This window comes from Psittacula echo, assembly GCF_963264785.1.
Source record: "Psittacula echo genome assembly, chromosome: 16".
NCBI lineage: Eukaryota > Metazoa > Chordata > Aves > Psittaciformes > Psittacidae > Psittacula > Psittacula echo.
This window is the reverse complement of record NC_137752.1, coordinates 6,034,741-6,049,521: the sequence shown is the minus strand read 5'-3', so window position 1 is coordinate 6,049,521 and position 14,781 is coordinate 6,034,741. Positions and strand designations below refer to the sequence as shown.

The following is a 14,781-nucleotide window of genomic DNA, read 5'->3' as shown; positions in this document are numbered from 1 at the left end:
CCGCCAGCCGGGACCTCCCGTACCGGAAGCGCCTCCGCTTTCCCCTCCCGGAAACCGCGGCCAGCCCGGAACGCTCGAGCCGTGCCCGCCGGTGGCCGGGCAGCCCCGGCTCTCCCGCACGCACCGTGACCTCACGGGGCGCGACGGTGGGGACGTCACGGCAGCGGCACGCACTGCGGTGACATCACCGCGCCGCTGCATGGCGTGAGCGCGGGGGCGTCACCACACGGGCGTTCGCGGAGCAGAGGCGGCCCGAGGCTCCCCGGTCCCCACTGCCCCATGTGGCTGAGGCCACCCGGGGGTTCCGCGGGCGTGAACCGGGACGCGGGCACCGGGCTTTGACCTCGGTACCTCAGCGCCTACCCACGGGGTCGTTTCTGGGGCTGACACCGCAGGGGGGGACCCCAGCCCTGCCCGCTGGGCCCTGTGAGAGGGCACAGCCCGCGGCAGAGCCGCTGCCCGCTGAGGGACCCGGGACCGCCCGGGGAAGAGGGAACCGCGGGCACGATCGCGCCGCGGGGCGGGGCTCAGGGCTCACGGTCACGCCCGCTCCCCACATGGGCGGGACCTCCGTGGAGCGGTGGGAGGGGTCGGAGGCGTGGGGTCTCCCGGTCCCACCCCCCCCCCCGGGCAGGGTTTCCAGCCGGAGCGCTTATGCGGCGCGCGGGGCAGGGGTGCGGGGGCCGCCATGTCGCGGTTACACCGGAGCAGGTCGGTATTGGGGCTCTGCCGCGGCGGGAGGGTGCTGTGGCGTCGGTGGGGGTCTATGGGGGGTGTCTGTAACACGCGTTATAATGGCCGCGGCTCCGTTTCCCTCAGGATCGCGGACTTCCAAGAGGTGCTCGGCGAACCCACTGTGGCGTTGGCCAAGCTCCGCGACCTGTGCTTCAGCGGTGAGCGGCCCGGCCGAAGGAGGAAGGCGAGGGCACGGCCTCAGCCTTGGGGAAGGTCCCTCCGGTGGTGGCCCGGGGCTGGGGCCGTCCCCGCGGGGCTCGGAACGGGTTGTCAGGCCCCGGGGTGTGTGGCGGGTGACGGTCCCCTCAGCTACCGCGAGTTAACCCGCTCCCATTGCCGCCGTGAAGCGGTGGGGGTTGCATACCGCGGCTGCCGGGTGTGTTTTCAAGCCCAAGCTCCAGTCAGGCCGCAGCGGTCCCCAGCCGGCCTCTGAACACAGCCACAGACTTCCAGGCAAACCCTCCCTTCCCCTTCGCTGAGGTACTTGTGGGTTTCATCGCCTCTGGCCATCACCTGCGCGTCCCCATCTTTCTGCTCCCAACACCCGCAGGAACCCTCCCAACCCCGTGGGAGGCCCCGGCACTGTGGTACCGTGTAAAGCCCCATCGCGTCCCCGTGGAAACTTCTTGCCCCCCGGGAAGGGAAAGTGCTGCCTTGCCTGTTTGTGTGGTGGCATTAGCAAACCGCCACCAGGAGACCGGGGTTAACGGAGCTGTTCCTTTGTCTGATGTTCCACAGGAATTCCCTTTGATGGTGGGCTGCGCTGCCTGTGCTGGAAGGTGAGTTTTGCTTGGGGTGCTTCTGTTTCTTGTGAGTGGGGCTTTGGGTTGCTGAAGTACACGTGGTATTTTGTTGGCACTTGAAATTATGAACAAAGCAATCTAGAGCTGAAAAACCACTCAAAATCGAGTACTTTGTGAAGCTCAGCACTGGCACACTCACAGCAGCATTTACTGACACAGGGCTGCCATCACTTTGGACAATAGAAAGTGGCTGACAGCTCTTTTGCATGAGAACAGCTCTCAGTATTAAGCTAGGAGTGCATTCGGTCAGGTTAGCTATTGATCAACCCTACAGACGGGCCTGTGTTGAAAACCAGTCCCTGAAATATCCTTGGCTGTTTCTTGGCAAAGTACTGGGCTCTCTGGAGAAAGCTGACAATGTTTTCAACGAGCCCGTTGTAGCCACTGTGTTTGGTTTGCTCATCTTTCAGGTAGAACAGCTCAGTCTGCAAATACTTATTTCTGTGTCTGTCTGTCTTCTGTACAGATACTCCTGAACTACCTCCCTTTAGAGAAAGCCTTATGGAGCTCTTTGCTGAAGAAACAGAGGTGAGAACATTGCTGCTTGCCCCTTTGTTTCTAAAGATATCTGCAGAGAGGGAGAATAGTTCCTTAAATAATTAAGTACCTTCACAGAAAGAATTGTTCTTGTGTGGAATGTACTGTTCTGTAGACTGATGGGTGGATTGACCTCTTCAGCTAAACTCAACTGAAGAGAAAATCAAATGCCCTCTGGCTGAGCAGAGTGGTGCAGAGAGATCTGTTCGACCTCAGTCTGGTGCTTCACTGACGTAATCTTCTGCTTCATTGCAACTTCCTCTTTTCCTCCTAAAGGGATCTGTATTCCCAGTTTCTCAAGGAAATGATTATCCAGCCTGGGATTGCCAAAGCCAACCTGGGTGTTTCAAGGGAAGATGTAACCTTAGAAGATCATGTAAGTGTTGTTAAGCCTTTGTGCTGCAGAAAACTGCTCAGTATTATAAACAGTAATTCTGGATTCTGGACCCCTGGGCTGGTTTTGGCTCTGTTCTCAACTGGTTTGCCTTGCTAGAAACAGGAGAGATTGTTCCTAAGTACCAGCCTGGCACTTGTGTCTTAGTAGCCTTCTGTGTGAATTATTGGCAAAGCACCAATAGTTCTGAAGAGAGCTGTTTTCAGCTATGCATGTCCCTTCTAGCCTCCTCTGGGGCTAGCTGCTCTAGGGTCTCCTAGGGAGAGGCTCACAAGAGGTACCTCTGGCAAAGAAACACTTTCCTGGGAAGTCAGGTCCATGGTGGGCTCAGAGCAGGCTAAGCTGAACAGAGGATATAAAAGTGACAGGAGAGGCAAGTTGGGCTGTGGCATGGAAGGCAGGAGACTCACTTCTAGTTTTGTTGCTTGGCTTTTATTTTAGTGAACCATCTTCTGCATCCCTTCACCTTTTCCTTCTTTGAAAACTCTGACGAGTGTATGTGATGGGGGAGGGAATGAGGTAACTGATCAGAAGAGACTGTAAAATGATACAAGTGCTTCCATGACCAGTCTTGAACATTAACTTCTTTGCTAGCATGCAGTCATCTGTGTGGCTGTGATCTCCGGAGGCCTTGGTGCTGTAAAACTAGTGTCTGTAAAACTGTGGCAGGTTACAGTGATCTTTGAATCTTCTTGGTTAGTTGTTATCTGTGCTTCTTGTATTGGAAAACTGGTCAGATACAGCAAAGTTTGTTTATAGTAGTATGTATTTCCTTTTTCCTGGCCATGGTGGTGATGTTTAATCAGCCTTCTTCGAACTGAGATAGAAGAATATTTGTAACTACTAACCCCAATGCTCAAGTAATGGCTGGGTAACTCTTAACCTAACTACAAAGACCATCTGCTGCAATCAGGAATCTTGTTGACATGGGACAGGGAGTCTGATTTTGGAACAAAGTCATTAAGAGACAGGTGAAAAGGGATCAGAATGTTGGCTTTGCCTCTGTAAGTGAACCTGCATGCTTACTTGTTTCACAAGCTCTAGACAACTCTCTGCAAACTGTGTGAAGAACCTTAAACACAGCTAGTGAAAAATTAAACCTGATGTGCTAAGAGTGTGCTGGTGCTAGATGACAGAGGGACAGCAGGAATGTTAAATCACTGGGTATTTACTGAGGTTTTGGATACATGTGAAACATGCTTGTTCTTCTGTTGTTTGTTTCTTCAGCCCCTCAATCCAAATCCTGACAGCCGATGGAATACTTACTTCAAGGATAACGAAGTGCTTCTCCAGATAGATAAAGATGTCAGGTGTGTGAGGAACAATGACTCAGGTCTCTGAACCCCAGTGCTTTGGTTAACACATTGTACTTTGAAAACAAAGTTTAATATTAAACCCAGCCTCCATGGGGCTCATACTTCCTTTTCTTATGCCTGATTTCCTTCTGTGTCCATCGTAGGAGGCTGTACCCTGACATGGCATTCTTCCAGCGCCCAACAGACTACCCCTGCCTTTTAATCCTGGACCCCCAGAATGAGTTTGAGACGCTGCGCAAGCGGGTGGAGCAGACAACGCTCAAGTCACAGACAGTGGCACGGAACCGCAGCGGGGTCACAAATGTGAGATACGGGGAGGCTGTCCAGGGAGCAAGGCATCTTAGCTGATAAGGGAAGGCTGTTTCCTGGGCTTTTCTTCTCTTTTTCTCGCTGCTTGTGCAGTGGAATTATGCAAATACCCCAGCAGGCACTGTGTGTTCTGGTGGCTGGACAGCTTTGTGGAACCAGTTGACACGCCTGACAGCAAGGAATTATAGGTGTGTTTAATGTTAAAGATTATTTTTTCCTGACTCCTATAGGAAGTTGGAGTTGCAGGAAAATTTGAGTATTTTATGCTTGACATATGCCTTTATGTATGGGAACAAAACACTGGAGGGGTAATTTATTGGAGTTGAATCTGCTGAAATATGTGTTGTCTCTGTCCTGAGCCTTACAGCACAAGTGCCACATGCTGTTGGGGAAGGTGGCTTGTTACCACAACAGATCTATGCTTTTCCTCTTTCTACTAACAAAGAAGTGTAACTGCTGTGGCTTCTTACTGCGTGGGATCAGGTGGTGCAATGATTGAGGAGAGCTCTCTGTTGCTGCACAGACTCCTTTGTTCTTCAGGGGTACCCAGCACTAGGACTTCACTGCCTTTGTGCTTCCCAAGTTGCTTGTCTTGGTTTATGTGAACACCTCCCTGCTTGGTATAACCTGCCTAAATCTTTTGGGGGCCAATGTGTATTAAAAGCCAAGCTTGTCACGTGTACAAAACTGTCTGTGCCAGTTGGTTATCCTGAGTCAGCCCCACTCTTGTCTTGCTTTCAGGTGAGCTCCCCTCTTAAAACAACACCTAATGCTCTGAGTGAATATGAAGTTCTGCCCAACGGCTGTGAAGCTCACTGGGAAGTGGTGGAGCGAATCCTGTTCATCTATGCCAAGCTGAACCCTGGGATAGCATATGTGCAAGGGATGAATGAAATTGTGGGGCCTCTTTACTACACCTTTGCTACAGATCCTAATAGTGAATGGAAAGGTGAGAGACTTTTGTCTGCTCAGTAATGGCTGTTATACTGTGTGCTCTACGTAAAGAACTGCTTTGGGAATGAGGTTCTCTTAAAACAACTGACAAGAATAGAATGGCAGTACTTTGCCCATCACTTCACAGGAGCTCTGAGGGTGTGGGGAGAGCTGATCATGTTCTTGGGCATAGATAATTGGTTTGTGACCCAATGTCACGAAGACCTTGTGTTACACACAGGGTATGAATCTGCAGTGGCTCTGTAGACACTTCTAGCTGGGAGGAAAAAAAGAAGTATCTTGTCTTGTCCCAAACCAAGCAAGCCAAGATCTTGCGGGATTTGCTACTTGAATCCAGTACAGCAACCAGATTATGGAGCAAGAATATTTCTGTGTGCCTTTGTCAGTGCTGCTTCCTTTATTCCCTTGTGATTCTATGTTTTTTTTAATCAATTCTTTTTCTAGAACATGCTGAAGCGGACACATTTTTCTGCTTTACCAATCTAATGGCTGAAATTCGGGACAACTTCATTAAGAGCCTGGATGATTCTCAGTGTGGTATTACCTACAAAATGGAGAAGGTCTACTCTACCCTGAAGGAAAAAGATGTGGAGCTGTATTTGAAACTTGTGAGGAGCTAAGTGTTTCTCTGAGACTTGGTTGGAATGTGAGAAGTGGAGCTCAGTAGTGCATTTAAATATCATCCAATTGTGTTAAACTGTTACTGTGCTTGAATAGAAAGGCTGAGAGAGTGTGGGAAGGGCTTTGCCTACAAGGCATAGAGACCCTTATCTATGAGCTGAAACAACCTCTCCTTGGAGTAAGCCTAGAGTGAGCTGACACAGCCAGGCTTTCCTCCCCTGCTTGACTGAATGCAAACAATAGTTGTTGCAGAGCTGCCAGCTGTGAGTCCAAAGTGACTTGGCCATGATCCCTGGTCACCTGGCTTGAGGCGTTGCTGGAGTCTTTACTCTCTTCTACTTAATAGACAAAACATGAGTTTTGTGGTAGAGTTCGAACAAAAACCAGCCCTCGGTCCATGCACACACTCCCCTGATAGCACTAACTTGGACTGCATGGAGATCATTCTAGAAGTGAAATCCAGCAAGCTGGATCCTCTCACCCACCTAATTCTATCATTCTCCTTCATCCAATGGTCCCCGAGTGCCTTAGTGTGAGATATGTAGAAGGCAGCTTTTGTTGAAAACATCTTTGGATCGTATTGTCCATTTGGTGTGAAAGCCCAGGGTGAATTTGGAAGGGGAAGTTGTTTTGTTACTCGAACCTTCACCAGATCACACTTTGATCTCTTTTGGCTGTAGAAAAACCAGGATATATTTCTTTTACAGTCCAAAAGATGCTTTGTCAACACAGTGACATGATCCACAGCGTTGACTGATTCAGTGGGGAAAAAAATAAACTACTTCTATTTGGCTGGCAGTAGCTGGCCTTGGCTGTGCAGCAGCTGGTCCTCAAGAATATCAGCAGGATCCTGAACTTATTTGATCTTGATTAAACCTGCAGTCCCTTGGATTTAACAGCAGAAAACAAGAAAGCTTCAGGCTGGAAGTGTTTACACTGTGCTTTAGTGATCATCAGTGTGAACTCTGTTCCATCTTTGTTTCTTTTTGTGGATAGTAAACCTTTTGCTAAATACAGGGCTTCTGGGAAGGAGAGGAAATCCTGACAAAACAGTGCTCTGCTAAAGGGGGGGGTTGTGGCTTTGCAGATAAAATGCTGTTCAAATGGGAATTATTTGGCAAGTTTAACGGAACTAACACAACTGGTGCCTTTAGGAAGAAAAGCTTCCTCTGCTTCATGTTGTGGTCAGAGGAGCATTTCTCTGGCTTGGCTGTAGACATGGAGCATGGCTACATTGAAAACCTCTCTCTGTCTTGAATGTGAAAGCCTTCAAAGGAGGCAGTGGGTTGCAGGATGAGTTGGCAGCTTAGAGCAGTACCAGGGTGGAGATGGGGATGGAAACATGGGGTGCATCTCTTACTTGTAGGGGACTGGCTGGGAGCACATATTCATTCTTTGCCTGATGCATGTCTGACAGCAAGAACAGAACATCAAACCCCAGTTCTTTGCCTTCCGCTGGCTGACACTGCTCTTGTCCCAAGAGTTCCTGCTGCCAGACGTCATTCGCATCTGGGACTCCCTCTTTGCTGACGACAAGCGCTTTGATTTTCTTCTGCTCGTCTGTTGTGCCATGTTGACGTAAGTACATCGGTAGCATTCCTGCTCTTCCCTTCCTTTACCTAAATCTGTGGATCCAGGAGTCTTCTGTACCTGTATGTTAAGGCATCCAGTGAATAGGTGGTAGTTACTGTTCATAGTGGTAGCAGAAATGTTTTCGAAAGCCTCTATAAGGGCACAGTGTGTTCTGTCCTTAAAGTTCCTTTGTGGAGTCAGAAGTAGCTGGAATAATTTCCATCTTTCAGACTAATCCGGGATCAGTTGCTGGAAGGAGACTTCACTCTGAACATGAGGCTGCTACAGGTAAGGATTGAATATAGTGGGCATAGGGGTCAATTTAAAGAGTCTTAAAATAGTCCTGTGAGAGGATGATGGTGTGAGGGAGGGTGTGCCTGGCTGAAAAGAAATACAGATTTCTGGTGTTTGCATGCAGAAGAATCTTCAGAAATCTCACAGCATGCTCATTACTGAAAGTGCTAATCTTTTGCTTGTGCACCCATTCTGTCCTACAGAGAAATTATCATAGATTAGAGGTTCCTTTTGGTTTGCAAAAGATGGAAGCAAAGATGTGAAACTTTATGTAATAGTGTTAAATTTGTTGGCCAGAGGCTTTTGTTTAGTTCTGAGATCTGTGAGAGGCCAAGGTTGAGAACACCTGCACTGCACAGTAGGAGATCTTTGTTTCTGCCAGTTCCTGCTTTGGGCTGTGCAACATACTGGCTTTGATAAGGCTTTCTGGCATGAAGATAGCCCTTGTAGCATGCCAGCTTGCTGTACCCTTGGAGGACAAATTAAAAGGAAAACAAAACCTTCTTGAAGGGTATTGAGGCTTGATCAGTTATAAAACAGGGAACTATTAGCTGTTAAGGGAGTAACAGCATAGCATTATATGTTATAATAGGCCAAAAATGCTCTTGCCAAGGTTGATCCTACTTAAGTGAAACAATGTGTACCAGAAATGCTGGGCAGTCACTTACATCACTTTGTTTCTTTAACACAGGATTATCCTATCTCTGATGTTCATCTGATTTTGAAGAAGGCAAAAGAACTTCAAGATTCCAAATAGTCCATGAGCCTAACAAAAGGTGTCATAGAAACTGTGTGGCAGCAGATCCCAGGAGATGCCCCCATGCAGCATGGAGCATTAAAGCTCCTCGTGGTCTCTGCAGGACTTCAGGTTTCATGTTTGGGCTACTGGCCATCTTGAAGACTTCCTCCTACTCTATTTATTAGGTCAAAGACTGATTACTTCCCCATCTACTTGGGTCCTGCACTCCAGATTTTTTTCTGTGCTGCCAAAAGCAGTTCTTTGTATCTTTTTAATGACTTTTAAGTTTGAGGAGAAAGAAACAACCTGTTTGCATATCCCTGAAGGGATGGACTCCTGTATCACGGGAGTAACGCATGGAGTAACTCCTGATTGGGAAGGGACAGGCAGGGTCCAGTGGATTTTGGTGGGTGAGCATAGAAGGATCTTCCTCCTGTGAATAGAATGTATTCCAATGAAGTCACACCTCCTGCCATTCAAGCAGCTTCTGGATTCTTCTCCCTTGTGTCTGTGCTTGGCCATCCCTGGGGTGTGTAAAGAAGAAGACTGCATCAGGTTTTGGTGATTGTCATCTGACATCCTGCAGTTTGGACCCCTTTGCGTGGGAAAGGGACCTTGATGAGCTAAGGTGGGAGGACATGATTACAGCTGGTGGCTTCATGCACTGAAACTGCCTGAATCCAGAATCGCCTTATCAACATGGTCTCCTTGACAGCCAGACTGTGGTGGTTTTAATCAATGAGTCAAGTGTAGTTTGAACTCAAGCCTTATTATGCACAGCCTTAGAGCAGGAGCGTGTTGCTGCAGGGAGGCCTCATGCTGCTTTCCTGGCTCTGAACTGGAGCATATCCAGCTACAATCCAGATTCTGAAACACAAGAAATGAGTGTCTAAACACGTGCAATGAAGACAGATGTATATAGAGGCTTATACAGGCATGGCACTGGGCTGTTCTGCCTCAGTGGCTTGCATAATGTTACCCTGCAGAAGCTCTGGTCACAGGGACCTTGATACTGTCTCACAGTACATCTTGCCAGGAAGAGACATGGTACAGGTCTGAGCTACAAGTAAGAGTGCTTTCCTGATGTAATCCAGTAGACATACAGGCATCACATGAGGTCCTGGTGGAGTCACAGTCCTGAGCTGGACACTGGTCCCTCCTGAGAGAGAAAACTACTGCATTTCCAATACGGTGGAGCAGGTGAACAGCGGCTGAGACAAACCATGGGGAGAGCTGCTAACCCGTGACAAGACTGATCAGAAACACTAATCCTTGGAGGGAGAAACTGCCAGAACCCTGGGTGCCTGGGTGGAGCAGAAGCTCTTGAGTGAACACTAATCTAGTGTGCTTTCCCCTTCCTTTCTGTGCTGTGCTGCCTCACCTCTGTGTAGCTGTTTGACACTGCAGGTTTTGGTGTTTATGGGTATTGATTTGTTAAAGGTCAGTCTTTGTAAGATCTGCTTAAGCTGCTGATGGCCTAGAATTGCCCTAGCAGGGGGGATGCTGTCAGCCTGCAGCTTTTATACTGGTGTTATTTCCTTCACTAAAGGCCAGTTCTTTACAGGCTCCTATAATTGTCACAAAGGTGTGTGGGGAGGCTGGGGGACAGGTTGATGCATGTACCTCTGTTCTTATTGGCAATCTGTAAGCAAGCTCTGCCTCTTGAGTTGATGCTCAGGTAACCCTGGGGCAGCCCAGTGTTGCTGTGGTGGAGCAAAAGCAACTGAAGACTTAAAACAATCTATGATTAATACCTATGGCTAACACTATCCCTCTCTGCTGCACTCATTTCTAGAGAGTAGAGTTCTCCTCCAAGAAACACAGAACCAATAGACCAGCACAGCTGTCTGATGAAGCATCCTGCCTGCTCTAACCACTAGATGGATCTTTCTGCGTTGTATTGCTGAGCTATTCCAGGGGATCTCATGGTCTCAGCTCATAGGTACCCTGCACTAGAGGGGCCAGTAGTCAGATCTCATGTGGCCAAAGAGCTAGGTGACAGGCACAAATGTAGAAAGAAAAGGTCAAGCTCTTAGACAAAATTTGACCCCCTCCAAACACTTCTGCCTCAGAACTGCCCTAAATGCACTGTTGCTTTCTCCCATTCTGTTTCTCACATTGTGTTTGTGCACACACAAGCTCTGCTCTCACCTCCCCGAATACTTGGGCTGTCCATTTCAGGTCCCCCTGGCAAGTGCAGGGGTCCCTTACACTGTTATTTTCTCACTAACAGGATCATCCAGGAGGGCTCCTGCTCTGGACAACTAAAAGTCTCCCTAAAATAACCTGAGAAGGCTGCAGGCAAATCAGGATTAAAGCAGTATTTGGAGATGAACTTCTGATGTTTTCAGAGCAATGTTTGGGCCCTGAAGTTGACCTAGAGGAAGACACTGGGGAGGTGTAGATGTAGGTGGCTGACTGGGTACTGGTACTGTGCTGTCTTCTCCCTTCCTAGGTGTTGAAGAGCTTAGGGGTGATGTTAAAGTCTGCAGTGGTTTAATGGGATGCGATGAGAGCTTTGGCTGCTGGAAAGGTGCTTTTGGATAAATTCTCCAGCTTTATCCAGACTATGGACTGATTGAGGACTTCTTTGGGGAGCAATTGTAACAATACACCCAGAGAGGCTGGATCTTACATGAAAAGTTGTTTTATAATCCTCCTTGTCCCTCCTGTGTGGTAAGACTGTTGAAAGGAGCTGTATTTTTCAATGTCTTGGGACATCTGGTTCCTCATTCCAAGCCTTTCTCCTTTCTTTAAGAACAAAACCTGGTTTTCTGAGTGGAGAAAACGAAGTCTTAACTTGTTACCAGCTTTTGCATCTCCTCATGGCTTCATTCCTCAAAGGCTTCTGGTGATGTTTTGCTGTTGTTGAGGTCGGGTGGTATTTATCTACTGGTTCCTTGCTTTTGTGGCCAGCTAACAATGACTCCACCCTTGAGGTGCTTCCCCTTCTGATTCATTCCAGTCCTGACGTGCTGCAGGAGCAGGGGTTGGCTGAAGCAGCAGTTCTTTGGGATGGGAGGTGCTAATCTGGGGTGCCTTGGGGCCCCCTTACTTTATAGGGGCCTAAAGAAGATGTTTAAATAGCTCTTGTTCTGTGTTCCTCACCGGCAGGACTGCTGCCAGGCAGGGGAGCCCATCCTCACCTGGGTGGGAAAACAGGGCACTGTGGGATGTGGGGAGGGATGAGCCCTCCCTGGAGGAAGAGTTCTGTCTGCTCTGCCTGCACCTGCTGCAGTCAGGCTTTGGGAAACATTGGAGCTTTGCCAGGGAGGGTAGAGCCAACGGGATGCTGGAGATGAAGTGGTCAGGCAGAACATTGATTTGAGTTTGCATTATGTGACCTGATTACACTTTGGCAGTGAGTGGAAGGAAAGCCTGGGGTTGCTTTGGGTGTTTGGGAAAGCCTTGCCCTGAATGAATGTCAGTGACTTGTAGCTGTCTGGAGCACTCTTCCAAACTGCCCTTTCCCTGTAAGAAAGGAGTAAATAACACTTTATTGTTTTACCTTGCCTGGAGCGCATGGCCAGAGCAGGGTGCAAAGAACACTTCCTCCATCTTTTATCCTTCCTTTTAAACGCTGTTTTTATAACGCTTCCTTTACCCAAACGGGTGGCTTTGTGCGGACACCTCGGGCTGGTGCTGAGCTCGCGGTTCTCGCTGCTGCAGGCGAGGACGCTGCAGCGGGGAGCCCCGCTCTCGGCTCCGCTTCGATGCCGCTTCCCTTTGCCCGAATGCAGCGGTTTCCCTGCACGCCGCTGCCGCGTCCATCGCCGCCGGTGAGGCCCGGGGTCGCGGTGTCCCCACGGGCAGCTCCTTAAAGGGGCGATGCTCCCGTGCGTGACGCTGCAGTCCCCGGGAAAGCCGCGGCCCCTTTAAGCGGCGGGTCCCACGACTCAGCGGCGGCCATGCTGCGGAGCCGGTGGCTGTTGCCGGGGGCCGCGCTTGCGCTGGGCGCGGGGCTGGGGGCGACCCTCACCCGCCGCCGGGCCGGGGGCGATGCGGCGGAGGGGCTGCTGGGCCGCCTGCCCGTGGTGCCCGCCGTGGCGGCGGCCGGGCCGCCCGCGCTGCCGGGCTCGGCGCCGGTCGAGCTGACCAAGTACGGGCTGCCCGGGCTGGCGCAGCTGCGGAGCCGCGAGTCCTACGTGTTGTGCTACGACCCGCGGAGCCGCAGCGCGCTCTGGGTCATCGAGCAGCTCAACCGGGACACCCTGAGCGGCGCCTCGGAGCGCGCCGCCTGCGACTTCCAGGAGGACGACTCGGTGCACGAGTACCACCGCGCCACCAACGCCGACTACCGCGGCAGCGGCTTCGACCGCGGGCACCTGGCGGCCGCCGCCAACCACAAGTGGAGCCAGAAAGCCATGCGGGACACGTTCTACCTCAGCAACATCGCCCCGCAGGTAGGGCCCGCCGGTACGGGGGCAGCCGGACCGGCCCGGGGTCAAGGGCAGGCGCTGCTCCGGGCTGGGAACCGCTTCCGGGCGCCTCCGGCTCTTCCCGGCTGTGCGGTGCAGGCAAAGGGGGATGTCCTGGGGGTGTCTGGGTCCAGAGGGGCCAAAGTCTCTCGGTGCTGCTGTGTTTCCGCTCAGCAGCAGCGATCCTGCAGGCACCTCTGCCCGCGTCCCTCGGGCCAGGAGCTCAGTTAAACAGGCAGAAGGATGCTTGGAAAAGGGTGGGTTGAGGCGAGCGGGCGCTGTTCCTGGGTGCGCAAACCAGGACCTCGCTGTGTGCAGCTTCCCAAGTGGAAGTGATGGTGGAGATCTCGTCTGGAAAGTGCTTGGGGTGTACAGGAAAGCGGGTGTTAGTACCCTGAACAGAGAGGATGCTCCCCAGCACTGACCGCTGCCCGTGTCACTTGGTGTGTCTCTAGGATCCTCATTTGAACCAGAATGCCTGGAATAACCTTGAGAAGTACAGCAGGAGCTTGGCGAGGAACAACAAGAATGTCTATGTCTGCACAGGACCCCTTTTCCTGCCCAGGTAAGCACCAGGGCTGAGCTGGGATCTGTCGTGCTGGGCAAGGACAGGAGGCTGAGGGAGGGGTGCAGCCTCCCAGCTGCTCCCAAAGGCCCAGCTCAGCAGGTACTCTTGGGATCAGGTTGTGTATTTCCCATGCAGTTGATTATTCTATGAGTAAGGGGGGGGTTTCTTGAGCTACAGCATCACCAAGTCCCTTCTGTTTGCAGTCCTTAATAATCCAAGTAGTAGATTATTATATTAACAGAGGAGACTGCAGCCCCCTTCCCTGCAGATTAAAGCTCCAAGGTTTTATTTTCTGGGCTATTTCTCCACTTAAAAGCATGACTTTGTTGGCAAGGATCTTCACGCAGTGCTGAGGAGCAGCTGTCTCATGCTGAGTCTCTTTAGAGGCAGGAAACAGCTTGGAAGGGTTGAGACAGCGGGGAAGGGGTTTGGGCAGGGCAGTGTTCACGCAGCGCAGCCTCACCTCACATAGGCTCTGTTTCAGCTGTATTTTTACACCCCTACTGCAGAGCGGGGCTGCTCCGTGCCCCGCTGTGGGGTGGGGGCTCACTTTGGAGGGTTGGTGGGGTACTGAGGGGGGTGGATGTGGCACCAGACCAGGAGGTAACGTGGGATGTTGCTGTTGATGCAGGATGGAGGCCGACGGGAAGATGTATGTCAAGTACCAGGTGATTGGGAAGAACAACGTGGCTGTTCCCACCCACTTCTTCAAGGTGCTCATCTTGGAAAAGGAGAGTGGGGAGATCGAGCTGCGCTCCTATGTGATGCCCAACAGCCCTGTGGATGACAAAATCCCCCTGGAACGGTTCCTGGTCCCCATTGAGAGCATTGAGCGAGCCTCAGGGCTCCTCTTTGTCCCAAACATCCTGAAGAGAACAAGTAACTTGAAAGCCATCACAGCTGGAAGCAAGCGTTGAACCCCAGCTGAGCACATCCAGGTACTCCTGGGGAAGGGACTGACGGCAGTCACATCTACACAGGAATAATAGCTCCTTGTGCAGTTTTAAATGTGGGAAACGAGAATCAAACCAATGTTCCCTTTACCCTTCCCCTCCTTCCGGGTAACAAATGTGCACACGCAGCCACTCTGCAGGGCAGGTCCTGCAGCAGGGCTCTAGAGCTTGCCCCTGAGCTGCAGTAGAGAGGTTACTCCTGTGTATGGCTCATTAAGGCGCAAAGGGAAGTTACTCAGTTGCTGCTATTTAGCAGGGAAGGATGGGAGCAAGATGGGTGTAGGGGAGGAAGGGAGAGAGGTTCCTGCCTTTCTGTGGCCAAAGGACTGTATGATTGTTTTCTGTCAGATGTTTTTAGCAGTAAAGCTTTGAACACCCACAGCATTGGTTGTCTCTTATCTGCTCTCACCAAAGGTCCAAGTATCTCAGCAGGAGGAGGAAAGGACAGAGCCAACTTTTCCAGCTGCTTTCCTGTTTGAGCTCACTGTAGGCAGAGCTGAAGGCCTCACAGATGGAGCCAAACTGTAATGAGCTGTGCTGACATGCTTTAGCACTGAGGTCCAACTGA

The 14,781-nt window shown here is 51.0% G+C and overlaps 2 protein-coding genes across 5 annotated transcripts; both read left to right on the top strand.

Annotated features, from left to right (window-relative positions):
• Positions 1–52: 52 nt before the first annotated feature.
• TBC1D13 (TBC1 domain family member 13) lies at positions 53–12,105 on the top strand. 4 transcript variants are annotated; one of them, XM_080630397.1, is made up of 12 exons: positions 53–204; positions 820–893; positions 1,474–1,514; positions 2,005–2,066; positions 2,352–2,451; positions 3,697–3,779; positions 3,929–4,088; positions 4,836–5,043; positions 5,493–5,656; positions 7,087–7,247; positions 7,472–7,529; positions 8,227–12,105. In XM_080630397.1, the coding sequence occupies exons 1-12, from the start codon at positions 200–202 to the stop codon at positions 8,290–8,292; spliced, it is 1,182 nt and encodes a 393-aa protein (XP_080486523.1). In that variant the 5' UTR covers positions 53–199; the 3' UTR covers positions 8,293–12,105. The 4 variants fall into 4 exon arrangements, with proteins under 4 accessions (XP_080486523.1, XP_080486524.1, XP_080486522.1 ...); XM_080630398.1 differs by lacking the exon at positions 53–204 and adding an exon at positions 638–711 and having other exon boundaries at positions 820–1,215; positions 8,227–12,088; XM_080630396.1 differs by lacking the exon at positions 53–204 and adding an exon at positions 640–711 and having other exon boundaries at positions 8,227–12,104.
• Positions 12,106–12,161: 56 nt separating this feature from the next.
• On the top strand, positions 12,162–14,764 carry ENDOG (endonuclease G). The gene is made up of 4 exons (XM_080630401.1): positions 12,162–12,677; positions 13,148–13,257; positions 13,892–14,198; positions 14,628–14,764. The coding sequence occupies exons 1-3, from the start codon at positions 12,183–12,185 to the stop codon at positions 14,175–14,177; spliced, it is 891 nt and encodes a 296-aa protein (XP_080486527.1). The 5' UTR covers positions 12,162–12,182; the 3' UTR covers positions 14,178–14,198; positions 14,628–14,764.
• Positions 14,765–14,781: the final 17 nt, after the last annotated feature.

What these genes read in the sequence shown, in the direction of transcription:
- TBC1D13 (XM_080630396.1), top strand. Translation starts at nt 689, where the DNA reads ATGTCGCGGTTACACCGGAGCAG. An exon ending in CCGCGACCTGTGCTTCAGCG is followed by an intron (nt 894 to 1,473) that starts GTGAGCGGCCCG and finishes GATGTTCCACAG; the next exon opens with GAATTCCCTTTGATGGTGGG. An exon ending in GTCTGTTGTGCCATGTTGAC is followed by an intron (nt 7,248 to 7,471) that starts GTAAGTACATCG and finishes TCCATCTTTCAG; the next exon opens with ACTAATCCGGGATCAGTTGC.
- ENDOG (XM_080630401.1), top strand. Translation starts at nt 12,183, where the DNA reads ATGCTGCGGAGCCGGTGGCTGTTGCCGGGGGCCGCGCTTGCGCTGGGC. An exon ending in TCAGCAACATCGCCCCGCAG is followed by an intron (nt 12,678 to 13,147) that starts GTAGGGCCCGCC and finishes GTGTGTCTCTAG; the next exon opens with GATCCTCATTTGAACCAGAA. An exon ending in GGACCCCTTTTCCTGCCCAG is followed by an intron (nt 13,258 to 13,891) that starts GTAAGCACCAGG and finishes CTGTTGATGCAG; the next exon opens with GATGGAGGCCGACGGGAAGA.